The sequence below is a fragment of the Coenobita brevimanus genome, chromosome 17 (genome assembly GCF_032717465.1).
Source record: "Coenobita brevimanus isolate Jiangsu-jjx chromosome 17, ASM3271746v2, whole genome shotgun sequence".
Lineage (NCBI taxonomy): Eukaryota > Metazoa > Arthropoda > Malacostraca > Decapoda > Coenobitidae > Coenobita > Coenobita brevimanus.
This window is the reverse complement of record NC_136970.1, coordinates 27,020,221-27,035,855: the sequence shown is the minus strand read 5'-3', so window position 1 is coordinate 27,035,855 and position 15,635 is coordinate 27,020,221. Positions and strand designations below refer to the sequence as shown.

Below are 15,635 nucleotides of genomic sequence, written 5' to 3'. Positions count from 1 at the left end.
CACTCTCCTTACAAATACTCCTTCTTCCCGTTCTTCCCTTCTTCTATTTCTCCATCTTATTTGGATCTTTATTCTGGCCACCACCAAGTAGTGGTCAGAAAGTCCACTACTTGGTGGTGACTAACTATCTATCTATCTATAGCCCGACGCCCTAATCCCGCAAAGGGTGGCCGCAGACAAAATGCCTCCAAGTCGCTCTGTCACCCACCATTTGACTACCCTCCCCCCAACTCACCCCCCCTTCCCTCATATATCTCTCAACTCCATCCCTCCACCTCATACTCGGTCTACTTCTCCCTCTCCCTCCCTCCACCTCACCTACATACACCCTCTTAGAGTCGTCAACGTATGGTCCGTCCGGGTCCGAGGCGCTTTGTTCGCTTTTATAGTTAGCTCTTTTTACGGGGTAGGGCACTAACCCACCACCAACCCTTTTAGTCGCCTCGTACAACAAGCAGGGATACTGGGGGAGTATTCTTGAAACCCCCCTACCCCCAGGGGGTAAATATTGCGAGGATTCGAACCAGCTCTTGCAACTGCATGAGGCTTTCAACATTTCAGCAGTCAGCCCAGACGCACTTGCAGCCTCCCCCACCTGAATCCTGTCTATTGCCCCACTAACAGAAGCAGTGTCAATCAAAGGCCAAGGGCCATACACAGTTGGGTGCAGAAAATGAGAAGTGTGAACACTGGGGATATGATTGCATGAGGCAGACTGAAAAAGGCCTCGGATGAAGTCATAGAGTGTGACCTCTTGGATAAGGGACTGAATAGGGAGGCTGCCAGATATCGAGCAGCATGAAGAGCCACCATTAGGTGACCAAGGCCGACACACACAAGCATGTTGGAGCCTTTATACCGTAAATGAAACAAAGCGAAATGGGAGTTTATTTTTCTTTTTTCTGCCAAAAGCTGATCTACCCTTAAAGGTTTCGGGCTGTGTTAATGTACCAGTAGTCTTGGACTCTTACACATTGTAAAGGGTAATGCCATACAGTCATTACTCGTTTTACGATGGGGTTACATCAGGTCATACCTTATCGTATACCGATTTTATCATAAATTGGGAGATTGAAGCCCATTATAAATGGGGGGTTACGTCAACTCAACTTCCCAAAGTCACCTAACCAAGACTAAACTATAAATAACAACCCACCTTCATTCCTTCCTGTACTGGTTGAAGTCGTCTCCAAGTCGTCATGGTCCCCCCCCCCCCATGCTGGGGACAGCTTGTCCTTACAGGCACTAGTGGTCAGCCTCTGAGTCAGACAGGAACAGGTTAGGGGGAGAGGAATCCAGCCCATACTGCACCAACCATAGCACTGGGGCCTACACTGGCACTGACCTTACCATTGGGCACACAAATCCACAGAAGTAATCCCTTAGTTCATGCAAACTTTTTTCACATGATTTCGGTAATCCACAAATTTTTCGTACAGTAATTAAAACATAAAATTATAGTATTCAAATAAATGATTTTAATTTACGAGAGAAATAAATCAAATATAAAAATGCCTACCTGCTGCCCGTGTACATACATATGTGTGTGTGTGTGTGTGTGTGTGTGTGGGAGGTCAGTCTACCACGCGCCACACAGTCAGTTTGATTCCGACTGTCGAACTGTGTGTGACTCGTGAATTGTTATTTGTGGCATATTTTTCTGCCTTCCAGTGAGTGCTTGCCTTGTTTGCCAACATGGGGCCTAAGCGTAGTGCTAGTGAAGCATGTGGTAACACACCAAAACGGACTCGTAAAGTGATGTCGCGGACAGAGAAAGTTGAAGTGTTGGGCAAACTTAGGGAAGGAATGTTGGCAACAATTCGCCATCAGGACGATTCCCCATCATTTATTTACATACCAGTTTATTTAGCAAGTACAGTACACTAGTTTTTTACTTATATGAGTTATAAAATCTCCGTGAAAATTAGTTATTAAAGTATTAATTAATCAACAATAAGTATGTTTATAGAATGACGAGGAATCGTTCAGGGTGCAAATTGTCCTGACGGGAAATCGTCCATGTTTTGATGGTGAATTGCCTTGATGGTGAATTGTCTCGGAACCATATGTTTGGGGTGAATGAGTCAACTGTTCATACAATAAAGAAGGCAGAACCTGGCATACGGGAGGCAGTGAGGCCTTGTGCACCAGACTGTGCTAAAGTGTCTCCACCTACGCCTGTGAATTGTCTCGGAACCGTATGTTTGGGGTGAATGAGTCAGCTGTTCGTACAATAAAGAAGGCAGAATGTAGCATATGGGAGGCAGCGAGGGCTAGTGCACCAGACTGCTAAAGTGTCTCCACCTACGCCTGTGCCTGGTGCTTTTCGATGGCAAAATCATTATAGCAGGAAATTCATTATACAGTAATTCGAATTTTGGGGTGGAACTTTTCTGTTATCGTTGTAGTGAATTATCGTAAACTGAATCATCCTAAAACGAGTAATGACTGTACTTTTTTTTTTTTTTTTTTTTTTTTTTTTTTTTTTTTTTCAGTTAAGCTATTGGTACTTTTAAATATGCAGTGGTGCCTTTTTTTTTGGGGGGGGGGGAAGTAGAATTTGTTTATACATCAATTATGTGTTTTCCTTTATATTAATTGATAGGTACTGGTGACTCTAGTTTACTCTCCGCACATTACATTGGGTTGTTCTTAGTTACTGTCATCACCATTAAAGCCATCTTATCCAAATTGTGAATTGTTGTGAATCAGCACTGTAGCATTGTCCTGGGCATTGTGCTCCTAATGGGGCAGCACTGTATAGGGCTGGATAGCTAATGAATGAAAGTTAATGTAAAGTTACTCTTTTTATACAATGTTGTTATTTCCCATCATTTTGTCTGCAATACTGTACTCATCAAAGTTATAATAAGCCTAGTTTGAGGAATGCCTTCATGTGGTGTAACTGATATACATATGGTATATATCCAGGCAGTTCTACTGCAGGTTATGCAAAGGTTTCTTAATTTCCTCCCTATACCCCATAAAGAGAGTGCTGAACTTGGGAAGGGCATTTTCAGTCTGCAGTGTACAGGGTTCACATTTAGATGTCCCAAAGGCTGCAGTAGCAATGACATGATAGCCTCTTATATCAAATAAACTAAATTAAGTTTTTTCCTTCAGAGGACGATGGCCGGTCAAGCCCCTCAGCAGCACAGGAGTCCGACAATGAGTCCATGAAATCTGTTGCCTCCCGGGCCTCACAAGCCTCCCGCACCTCCCATGGTTCCAGGGCATCTCGAGCTTCCCGTGCCTCCCGAGCATCTGCCTCCTCCCGCCCCTCCCGCAGATCTAGTGTCAGCAGCGGTGGAGGACGGAGTGATGACGAGGCTGAGAGGAGGTGAGTGGACAGTGGTGCGTTGTTGTGTTATCATCATCATTGTCATTACCATCGTCATTAGTTATCAACAAGTTGTTCCCCGCTGGAAGCTCCTGTGCAGGGGTGGCCATGAAAGAACTCCCTTGAGGTTAGTTTAATCACTTATCTCTCTACTGTCAGACATTACTTCCTTGTCATTAGAGGTGTGCCGATACCAAGATGTTGGCCGATACCGATACCGATACCCACTTTTCAACCGATACTGATACTCCGATACTAACAAATGGCCGCTACTGATGCCGATACCGATACCTTTTTATTTTGATGTTATTTATTTGATTTTATTTTGATTTATTTGATGCCGGTAACGTGAGTGTTGTTAATGCAGGAGCACTATAGTAATTGATATATAATATTAATACTGTACTGTATATGATAATGTTACATCATACATGTAATTATAATGTAATATAATATAACCATCTGTTTATCAGTGTCGTGAAACATGAGTGTCTTGAATCATATAATAAACCAGAAAAGTATCGGAGTATCGGCCATATTTTTACCTTGGTGATACTGATACTGATACTACAAAAAAAAAGCCAATACTGCTGATACCGATGCCAATGCTGTCAGCACATCCCTACTTGTCATTCTTTCACTAGCATACTGCACCACTCTCTTCTTCCACATATGCAAGGTGTGCTTCTACCAACATTACGATCTCTCACATTCTTTAGCTTTCTTTGGCACCATCTCTGCTTATATTGCGTTCATATTTTCATGCTTTCTCAACATATTCTTTTTTAACTACTCGCTAATTTCACGTTTCACTTCTGTTACTTACACCATTCATCCTCCCCATGCCTGTAGCTGTTCTGAGAAAGGCCATTTCTGCATCTTGCAACCTAGAATGTTCCTTGTTACTCACTGCTTAGGATTCACGCCCATGCAGCTGTTGACGATAAAAGTTTCACAATGGACTTTCTCAGCCACGTACTTATTTTAGGGACAGTGTAACAGTCTGCCTTTAAGAGTAAATTTTTAAAATTTTTACTGTGAACATCCTTGCAGAATAGAATGTCAGAAAAATGACACATAACTAGGACACTCATTATCCTTATTTGCTTCATAAAAGTGATTCATGAAAGCTATACAAGTAGTTCTCTTTGTAAGTTTGAGATATCATCTAACGTATTCTAACTTTTTCCAGACACGTAGTACAATAAATTTAGGGAAACAGGCAAATCAGCTATTCAGTGGGGCACCAATTTTCGCGCCAAATTGGGTCCAAAAATAATGCGCGAAAGTGGAATTAGCGAAAGTTGGGGCATTGTCTTTATGGCAAAAAGGCTAATTGGTTCCCGGTTATTCTAAAGTAACATCAGATTTTCATTTTCACTTGCAATACAGTACATCAAATCACTATTGTACATTGCATTGTGAGATACAAACAATAAAAACTCAACTATCTTCCTTTTCATTTCATTATTATACTGCCGTTTCTTTACTCCAACACGATACTCTCTTTTAGCCTTGGCCTTTCCTCCCGACTTTGAATGTCCCGGCCACTTTTTATCACCACCACTGCCTCCCGGCCCTCCCCCCACACCACCAGGCTCTCCCCCCACACCACCAGGCCATTTCCCCACACTACCAGGTATAGTAGAGGCCATTGAACCTTGAGAATCCAACACAATGAAGCTAGCACGCTTGTACACAATGGCAGGAATGGGTGGACAGTGTTGACATGACGTCATTCAAGATGGCGGTGGGTTGCGGGCGGGCGGTGCAGGAAATTCAAAGTTCAAAATATTGTCCCAAACCCAAAATTTGTGCGCGAAAATCGATTTTTTTCAAGCGAAAGTGGAAGTTAGGGAATATTTGGTGCATGCCGCGAAAGTGGATTCCGCGAATCCTGCTGTAGCGAAAGTTGGTGCCCCACTGTATAGGTAATAATGGAACCTGTATAGTTTATGTAATATTAATTGTCGACCTGAAACAAAAAAAGAGCATTAAAAAGGTGGTTAAGTGGTAGATGTGGGCACTCACCATCCACTCACTTGATGTATTGCTGCTCTCAGGTGACTTCCCATTCCTCTCTTCATTCCTTCTTTCCTTTTGTCCTCTTCTGCCTTTTTTCCTTCATTCTTTCCTCTTCCTTCTGCCTCTGGTTGACTCAACACTGGGTGACAAGCCAAATTGTTTCCTGTACACCAGGAAACCATTTACTATGCTGGGTGGTAATCATATAACCAAATTATGGTGCCGGGTGGTTTAGTGGGTAATTAAGGCGCTCCAATCAGATTGAGTCTGCAGGTTTATATCCAAGGGGTGGTTGGGTTTTATTGTTCATGTAATGCCATTCATGAATGAGTGAGGCTGGTCACTCTCATCTTAAATGCCAGGACCAGCTTGCCTAGCCCTGGGCTTCAACACACCTCGTGGGGCAACACAGGATTAGATGATGATGATAATGATCGTGATGATGGTGATGAAAAAGGTGGCTTATAACAAGGACTTGCAGTAACTTTATTTGTCTTTAGATTGTGATCTGTGAGAGTTGTAGATCATTTCCATCAGTTATATATGATTTTAGTGTAAGTCACAGATAATTTTCATTAAAGTTATACTTAATTACCATCAAAATTGTAAAGCTTTTCAGTTAAAATTATAAGTTCAGTCAGTCATAGGTTATTTCCACTCATAGACCATTTGAATTATTTCAGATCTGGAGGAGGCAGTGACAGTGAGGTGGAGGAGAGACGCTCAGTAATGGACAGTGAGGATGAAGAACCACAAAAGTCTCCCACCAAGTCCCCACCCCACAGTTCCCCAATGAGTGAGGACGACCCCAAGAAAAAGGTGTCTAATGAGGTATTTGGGGCATCGGATTCCGAGGGTGAGCAGAAGGATGGGAGTCGGTCGAGGAGCAGGTCGGGCAGTCGAGCTGGAAGTGCTAAGTCAAAAAGCAGATCCAGGTCTCGAAGTAAGAGTGGAAGCAGAGTGGCCAGTGGATCCCGAAGCCGGTCAAGGAGTAAGTCCGGGAGTCGGGCCGGTAGTGGTTCTCGTAGCAGGTCAGGGTCACGCAGCAAGTCTGGCAGTCGAGCAGCCAGTGGGTCTCACAGCCGGTCAAGGAGTAAATCAGGCAGTAGAGCTGCCAGTGGATCCCGTAGCCGGTCCCGGTCAAGGAGTAAGTCTGGTAGTCGTGCTGCCAGCGGATCTCATAGCCGGTCGAGGTCACGCAGCAAGTCCGGCAGTCGAGCGGCCAGTGGATCACGTAGCCGGTCCAGAAGCCGGTCAAAGTCTGGTAGCCGATCAAGGTCCAGGTCAGGAAGTAGCCGGTCAAGGTCACGCAGCAAGTCTGGGAGCAGGTCAAGGTCAAGGAGTAAGTCAGGAAGTCGCTCAAGGTCAAGGAGCAAGTCTGGTAGTAGGTCAAGGTCAAGAAGCAAATCTGGAAGTAGATCAAGATCAAGGAGTAAATCTGGCAGCAGGTCAAAGTCAAGAAGCAAGTCTAGAAGCAGATCAAGGTCGCGGAGCAAATCAGGAAGTAGATCAAGGTCAAGAAGCAAATCTGGCAGCAGATCAAGGTCAAGAAGCAAGTCTAGAAGTCGGTCAAAGTCAAGGAGCAGGTCAAGATCAGGCAGCAGGGCAGCCAGTCGAGCAAGGTGAGTTTGGACGTAGTTTTACTTATGTCATTAACCTCGTCAAGTATTTGTACTCTTTTTCGTGAAGAGAATGTTTGATTAAGCAGGAAATCGATGCAAATGAAGCTAAGGAACTTACGAATTATAGCAGTTGATAGATGAAGTACTGTACATTTTGTATGGAAATGCACATGGCGAAAGAGTTGCACATTTTTTGAGAGAGAGAGGGAGAGAGAGAGAGAAAGAAAGAGAGAGAGAGAGAGATCATGAAAAGCAGCTTGCCAGTATGTATGAAATGAAAAGTATATAACGAATGTATAGTTCCAGCTATGACGTACAGCTGTGAGACCTGGAAACTGACAAAATTCGTGGAAAAATCAACTAATCCTTTCTTTTAGAGCAATGGAAAGGTCATTGTTGGAAATAGAGACATGAAAAGATCAACCTGGGTGAGAGAGCAGACTAAAGTCAAAGACATTTTTGAAGTTACAGAAATGGTAGGTGGGGGCGCCCACCATCGCCTCAGTCAATGTAGTGCTGCTCTCAGGAGGTTGCCCTTTCCTCCCTTCCTTCTTTCTGCCCTTCCTTCCTCTTATGTCCATCTTTCCTTCTTTCTTTCCTCTTCCCTCTGTCTATGGGTGACTTTACACTGAGTGACAAGACAAATGGTTTCCTGTACACCAGGAAACCATTTACTACACTGGGTGGTAACCATATAACCAGATTATGGCAGCTGGTGGTTTAGTGGGTAATTATGGCGCTCCAACTGGATTGGGCCTTTGTTGGTTTATATCCAAGGGGTGGTTTGGGTTTATTGCTCATGTAATGTCACTCAGAGATGAGTGAGGCTGGTCACTCTTATCTTAAATGTCAGGACCAGCTTGCCTAGCCCTAGGTTCCTACACTCCTCATGGGACAACTTAGGATTGGATGATGGATGGATGGATCTTAAAATGATGCATAAATGCATCATCGGAATCTCTGAGGTTTGATCTGAAATGACGCGAAAATGTGTCATTGGATCTCAAAGAGTTAAAAAACAAGGAAGGGATATACAGATTGAAAGTAGATGGAGTCATTTACGAGTATCCAGGTGCACAGACTGAAGTGATGTACAAGTGTTTTCAAACTGTGTATACATGAAAGAGAATGAGTTTTGTGAAAATAACGATAGATCTAAGGACTTAGTGCTGGACGAAATACAAGTAGATATACAAGAAATAATGAAATTAATGGAAAAACAAGATGCTGTATTAGGAAAGCACCGGGACCAGATGGAGTGTCTAACTGGATAATAAATGAGTGTAGAAAAGAACTAGCAGGAAGGATACATGACATAACTGGCACAGTGAAGTCCCTCGGGATTGGAAAAGAACAAATGTGGTTCCCATGTACAAGGGAGGAAACAAGGAAGAGCCACTAAATCATAGGCCAGTATTGCTAACCAGTGTTGTTTAAAAAATTTGTGAGATCATAGTGAAAGACCAATAGATCAAATACCTGGAAGGAACTAATACAATAACAGATCATCAATTTGGCGTCAGAAAAGGTAGGGCATGTACTACAAACCTGCTAAGCTTTTACTCAGCAGTGGTAGACGGTTCACAAGACAGGCATGAATGGATTGATTGTGTCTTTTTGGACTTAAAGAAAACAGCTGACAAGGTACCACACAGGATATTGCTGTGGAAACTTGAACACACAGGAGGTCTTAAAGGAACTTTACTTAAGTGGATGAAAGATTTTTTGGAGGATAGGGAGATGAGAACAGTCGTAATGGACCAGCAGTTGGAGTGGTGTAAAGTACGGAAATTAGTGCTGCACCTCAGGGTTCAGTTTTTGGCACCAGTCATGTGCCTGGTTTATGTAAATAATATGGTGGAAGGAGTGTGACTGTTGCTTCAATCATATCAATTATTTTCTGTTTCTCTTCCACCGTGTAAGTTCTGTGTTTCTTGCCCTTAAGGTAATCCCTCTTCTTCTTGGCCATCCCTTTCTTGCCATGTCCACCACCACCATTTCCCTTGCCGGTAGAAGACATCAGGTTAGCGAAAAATGCCAAATGCTTGGCATTGTGAGAAAAAAAAAAGCACCCAAGGTCGCCAGATGCTCACAACAATGATAACAGTGGCGGTCTAGTGGCGGATGGGCATGGCGTTACGTCACACCTCACATCGCTAAATGCATAAGACAGTCGCTAAATGCGCAGGATTGGTACCTTTTCTATCCTATTGCTTAATGCGAAAATCTCTAATTTAAATGCAAGGAACCACTGTACAAATGTACGTACACTTAAACCTCGATTTAAGGGACTGAATGGGGAATCAACTTGTCCCTTACATGAAAATGTCTCGTACATGAAAATGTCCATTGTTTTACCACATATAAAGACAGTCTTATTATGAAATGCAATGATTGTTTCACTTATTTATATGATTATGAATATTATTTTATTGGTACTATATAAAGAAACATACTAATGTTTCGAGCAGTTGACATTTTGATTGGTCTTGTCCATCTGTGAGGTAGTGTATGGAGTCCCTTAAATCCGAAATCCCTTAAATTGAGGTTTGAGTGTATACATATATACTGTATATATATATATATATATATATATATATATGAATGAGTAGTTACAAGAAGTACCATTATTGACACACAGTTTTAGCCTATGTAAATAGCTCATGAAGTGTTTTATTACATACAGTATTGTATTTCATATGGTGCTTTAGTATCTCCAGAACTGCTTTAAAAAAAGGTAATGGCAAAGCTATAATAATTAAGTTGTTATCTGCAGGTAAGCTGTTGTAGACACCAGGAGATGGCATCACACAACCTCTCATGTCAGTTTCTTTGATATTTTTAATTATTTCTGTCTTCATTTATAATTGTTTAATAAAGGTTTCTGTGTTTTAATCATTTCTGATCCTGCAGTGCAAAAAGTGGCAGTAGTCGATCCCGTTCAAGGTCTGGGTCACGGTCAAGATCAAGGTCAGGGTCGAGGAGTGGATTGGCTGGTAGTGGATCTCCCAAACGCCACAAGATTATGTCCGACTCTGATGGATCTGGTCCAGACACTGTCAGGAAGAAGAAAGTAAGAACTCAGGGCAGAAACAAAGCTTAAATGATTAAGCCTGATGATACCTTTTTTTGTTTTATTCTTCCTACTGTCAGACAGGTTTATTAAACATATAGGGAGATCTTTTGTATTGAAGGGAACAATAAATGCTTTATCTGACCTCTTCATTTCAAAAATAGGAATCTAAGGAAAACTCCTTGCCTTGGTTGTTTACCCAGGAACATATACAGGTAGACCCTGAGCTACGATACCTGTATATGTGATACCCCAACATAACGATCAGGGTGGAAAGACCACCCTGCCCTGCTGAACAGTGGCCAGACCCTGGTCTAATTATGGGTGTTGTTTTTATTTTAACTAATTTTGATGATATTTTAGACTTAAATTTAGTTTGATTTATAAACTATTTTTAGACTTGGATTAATTTGTTAGTCGTAGGTGGGGTGAACATTGTCATTTTCGGGTACAGTATACTGAGCTTGATTTTTGCCACTTTTAAACCATATTTGATGATTTTCAGATATTGTTTTTGGGTTTAGGTGGGTTATAAACTGCTTTTAGGCTTAGTTTAGCTTGTTTTGAAGCTATTTGGGGGTTTAAATTAGCTAGAAACTTGCTTTGGACTCATTTGGGTGGGTTTAGGATTTGGTTGGGGGAGGAATCCCAAGGCTCAAAAATGCATCCCTATACTTTACATGTTAAATCTACCCTGAGGTAGTAGTAGTAGTAGTTGTTCCCTAGGCAGTCTGGCCAAACAGTCCCGAGTCCCTTAGGAAGGCCATGGCCGAGACCGGGCTTTCCCACAGAGCTCTCAAAGAGTGTATGTTGTGTTGTTGGCGTAGGTGATTGTGTGCAATGCAGTCTTCCATAATGTGCTTCATAGTATGGGGTGCTGTGTTGCATCCTGGACAGGCATCAGCGATGGAGTCATCCAGCCTCTTCTGGTAGCTTAAGAGGGCTGGATGGTGCCCACATCTCAGCCTAGCCAGGTGGACCCTGTCCTTACGAGGAAGATAGGATACAGAAGGGTGGATGTCAGGAGGCTGTGCATGCAGCTGTGTGTTGTCTTTAAGTGACTGAATGGAGCAGCGAGTGATCTGAGTGTGGATATGCTTCTGGAAGCTGGTCTGAGGTGGGCGAGGAGGGAGAGATGACAGTATTTGTGTATGGTATCGTGTGCTGGGTGTTGTTTTGATGTTCCTTGGTGTGGGTGGATGTGCTGCCATGTACTGTAGTGGATGTTGTGGGTTTGTGGAGGCTGCAGCAAGAAACTGGGTGCCTCTTATGTCTAGGTGATCCTTGACTTTGAGGACTTTGGTTTCTTTATGTAGGTGGTCTGTGGGTATAGTAGCTGTGCAGCCTGTGATTATTTTTAGGGCCTTGTTCTGTATGGTCTGTAGAGTGTTGTAGTGTGTTTTGGTCAGGTTAGAAGCCCAGGCAGGGCTTGCATAATTCATCACTGAACATATGTATTGTTTGTATACTGTGGTGGTGGTTTCTTTGTTGTGTCCGAATGTTGTATGGGCAAGTGACCTCAAAGCATTGAGTCTTGGTGTTATTTTATTTTTAATGTTTGTGATGTGTTTTTTAAATGACATTGATGTATTGTATGTTACACCAAGGATTTTGTGTGTGTGTGTGTGTGTGTGTGTGTGTGTGGTATGGGAGTATTGTTTATGGTGAGGTGTGGGATGTGACTGTGTTCTTCTGTCCAATTTGTGAGAAGAGTCTGTAGATTTGGCTGGGGCTATTTTGAACCTGTTTGTGGTGAACCATTCGTGTAGTGTGTTGAGGTAAGGTTGAATGATGTGTGCAGCTGTGTTTGCGTTTTGGTGTGTACATGTAAGTGTTATATCATCTGCATAGGAAGCTATATGTATCTGTGGTGTGTGGGGTGTGGGTACGTCGTGCATTTATAGATTAATGAGTGTAGGGGTCAAAACAGATCCTTGAGGGACACCGTTTGTGAAGTTTCTGATGTTAGAAGACTGACCGGCAAATGTTACATGTGCACGTCTGCCTGCTAAGTAGTTTGCCAGCCATCTTTTTGTGTTATTGTGCGTGTTTGTGTTGAGTATTTTGTTTGTGAGGTTGTGGCGGGGGATGGCATCAAAAGCTTTGCTAATGTCTAGTGTGATTAGGAGTGTTCTGTGTGGTGGCCTAGCTAAATTTATGCCATTGAAAACTCTCTGTGTAAGGTCTGTGAGAGGGGTGTTTGTGGAGTGTAGTGGCCTAAATCCATGTTGTGACTGGGCTAGGGGAATGTGAGGTGTGACTAGTTGTAGTATCAGTCGTTCAGTGACTTTAGAGGGGGTGCAGAGGAGTGTGATGGGGTGATGTGAGGAGGGTAACGTGGGGTCTTTGTTGGGTTTAAGGATAGTGATGATATTGCCATGCTTCCAGATGTTGGGTATTATGTGTGAGTAGCTGTCGTTTGATATGTTGGTGAGTGCTTGTATGCCTTGTGGTCCTAGGTGTTTAAGGTGAATGTTGCTTATGTTGTCTGGTCCACAGGCAGATGAGTGCTTGAGGATGTTAATGATGTGTTTCGTCTGGTTGTAAGTGAAAGGTGCGTAGTCTGGGTTTGTGGGGAACTGTCTCTTACGTCTGATGATACATCGGTCTTCCGGATGGGGGGTTAGATGGCTGACTTGTGAAAAGTGATTGATGAGAGTGTTTGCGTGTTGTTTCTTTGAGGGTATGGTGTCTGTTGTTGTGATGGCAGCATGTGATTGTGTGGTGTTGCTGTTGGAAAGTGTGATGCTGTTTAGTGTTTTGTAGAGTTTGCTGATGTTTGTTCTGTGGTCAAGTGTTTGGAGGTAATTTTTCCAGTTTATTGTTTGCTGTTCTGATATTTTACTGTTTATCTGAGTGTTGAGTTCTTGTATTTGTTGTATGGTGTCTTGTGTATGGGGTGTTGGGGAGTGTCGCAGTGTGTTCCGTTGTCTGATGAGGCCTTGAATTTCTGGTGTGAAGTTGGGGTTGTCTCTCTTTCTGTTGCCTGTAGGGATGTGTCTTTTGTCTGCATTTTGTATGATTGTATTGAAAGTGTGCACAGTGGTGTTGATGTTTGTGATGGGTGTACTGTTTAGTGTTTTGAAATGTTGTTCTGTTTCAGTTACAAAGGCCTCCCAGTTGGCTCTCTTGTAATTAGTGTATGTGTGTTTGTGGCCAGCAGGGATGATTCTGGTTATGGTAGTGATGATGATTGCGAGGTGACCAGAACCTAGGATTTTGACCACTCTCCATGATGTAGTGGGAGCGAGGTTTGGGTAGCAGAAGGTGATGTCTGGAGATGATGGGAGGAAGAGGGCTTGGTGTGGGATATGGGTATGTTGGTCTAGACTGTTTAGTATGAAAAGATGATCTGTCTGGGATTGTAGTACCAGCCCTCTGTCTGTGTCAGGGTTGTTGACATGCCAGGCCGACGACTTGGCGTTGAAATCACCACCCAGGATGATGTTGGGTATGTTAGTGATGTGGTGTATCTGTGGAGAGTAATTGTGTGGTACTGTGGGGGACGATTGGGGGGGAATGTATGTGTTAGCGATTGTTATGTGTGATTTGTTACCAGTGCGTATTTTAATTGATTGTATTTCTGTTGTGGTGTCATGTGGGGGGAGAAGTGACTGTGTGTGCACTGGTATCTGGAAGTTGATGGATTTGTGTACCAGGGTGATGAGTCCACCGCCACTGCCGTCAGCCTGGTCTTGTCGAATGGTGGTGAAGTTATGAAATGTTGGTGTTTTCTGTGCTCTGTGTAGTTTTGTTTATTGTAAGATGGCAATGTGTATGTTCTGTTGTTTGATGAATTGTGTGAGTTCATGTATTTTGGTGTTTATGCCATCTATGTTTAACTGAAGGATGTTTATGTTGTGTGTGCGATGTGTGTCGGCTGCTGCAGCACGGGGGGGAGGTGGTGTGGGTGGAGGGGAAGGGGTAGGAGGAGGTTGTGATGGAGGTAAGGGTTGAGGTGTATTAGGATGGGTTGGAATGGGAGGAGTTGGGGGACTGGATGGTGTGGGAAGGGTCAGTGGGTTTGGCTGTGGAGGTGTGAAGGAAGTCGGAGTAGGATTGGAAGGGGGGTTGATGGGTGAGGGGAAGGAGCATAAGGAGCAGATCCAGGTGTTTGTGTAATGTTTTCGGGATGCAAGTGTTGTGCAGGTGTAATGGGTCCAGTTCTTGCAGGAGTTGCATTGAACTGAACCCTTTGTCTGTCGGCTCGACGTGATAGGTTTTGAACATGTTGGACATATGTATTTGTTGGTGGGTCCTGGATTGCTCTCAATGTCCCCGGCTAGAAGAAATTGTCGAGAAATGACAGCCGGGGAGTAATTTCTCAGTGTAGAAAAAACAGTGTTGTTGTGTGTGTGTTGTGTTGGGAGACGTGGTACTTGCCCGGGTGACCGAAGCCACTCCTAGGTACTCGAGCCCCGTGAGGGGCCGGGGGGGTTTACGGTGGTTTGGCCCCCATGCTGTCCTCCTCTTCTCTTGGACAGCCTCTGGGGGGTAGACCCACGGCGAAGACACCACCACTCCAGGTCCTTTAGCGATGGGTTTTTACTTAACCAGTTGCATCGTTAAACCGGGGTATACCTGTATTTTTTTTGTCCTAGTTACAGACAGTTTTATTGTTCCACTTTTTTTTATTTATTTATTTTTTTTTAACTAATAGGGTTGGATATAGTTTCATTAAACCCTTCATAGGGAGGAAATCTTTTGAAAGAATACAAAATAATCTGGAAGTAGCAAAAGTAAACTAGAAGGCCATTACAGAGAAGGGGTTAACATCCACAGTATGAATATACAGTTCCTTGTATACCAAAGACCAAAATCTATTTTTGTTAATCTGTTAATTAGGTGTTTTGAATTTTTTAGATAAATTATTCCAGATGCTTTGAATCATGGAGTGGAGAGGTATATGTGAGATGGCTGTGTGAACTGGGGGAAGGGTGTCAAAACATTAGGGGACAGGATGACATGGAGGCAATTTGTTTGTGGCTACCCCTTACAGGATTGGGGTGTCTGGCAATAGATAGATAGACAGGCAGCTTGAATGATTGTGCAGCCCATTTGAGTGGGTGCTGTATCCTGTTCATAACTGTCTGCCAGTTTATCTTCTCTTTAATACTGTACTTCTGTTTAGATCCCACCTTATCCCATCTTCTGTGGGGAATGTGGATAATAGTGACAGTGATGTTAATTATAGATAGAGACATAGTTGAGAAGAAAGGAAGAATCTAAGGAAAAATCAAGTCTTAGCTTAGTGAGCCCGAAAATGTCTTGTATACTGTGTTTTTACTATTTCTGGATGGTTTTATTCAGCTTTGGAGATAATTTTGAACTGGAATGGTAAGTTACTGCCTTCATTAAATCCTTCAGAATGAGGAGTCTTTTTCAGAGCTGAGTAAATGATAATAGTGGTGTCAGTTATTTGGTCTGGGGGTATCAAGAATGAACTAAAATTACCAATATATCATCATACCGGGGTTAACATTTATTTTAATGTAACAGACCACTGCATCTGCTTTTCTCTAAGTTTTCATGTAGGCTGTTATACATTATGTTTTAAATTATGTAGTAGGTGTGA

General features: G+C 42.9%; 1 protein-coding gene across 1 annotated transcript in view; it reads left to right on the top strand.

Annotated features, from left to right (window-relative positions):
- The window catches only part of LOC145391138 (uncharacterized), a 99,920-nt gene that overhangs the window by 21,949 nt on the left and 62,336 nt on the right, over positions 1 to 15,635 (top strand). The window contains exons 2-5 of the mRNA XM_080265819.1: positions 3,124 to 3,225; positions 3,262 to 3,340; positions 6,049 to 6,987; positions 9,901 to 10,060. Of these exons, the coding sequence (XP_080121945.1) occupies positions 3,124 to 3,225; positions 3,262 to 3,340; positions 6,049 to 6,987; positions 9,901 to 10,060 (1,280 nt within the window). The remainder of the gene's footprint in view (positions 1 to 3,123; positions 3,226 to 3,261; positions 3,341 to 6,048; positions 6,988 to 9,900; positions 10,061 to 15,635) is intronic.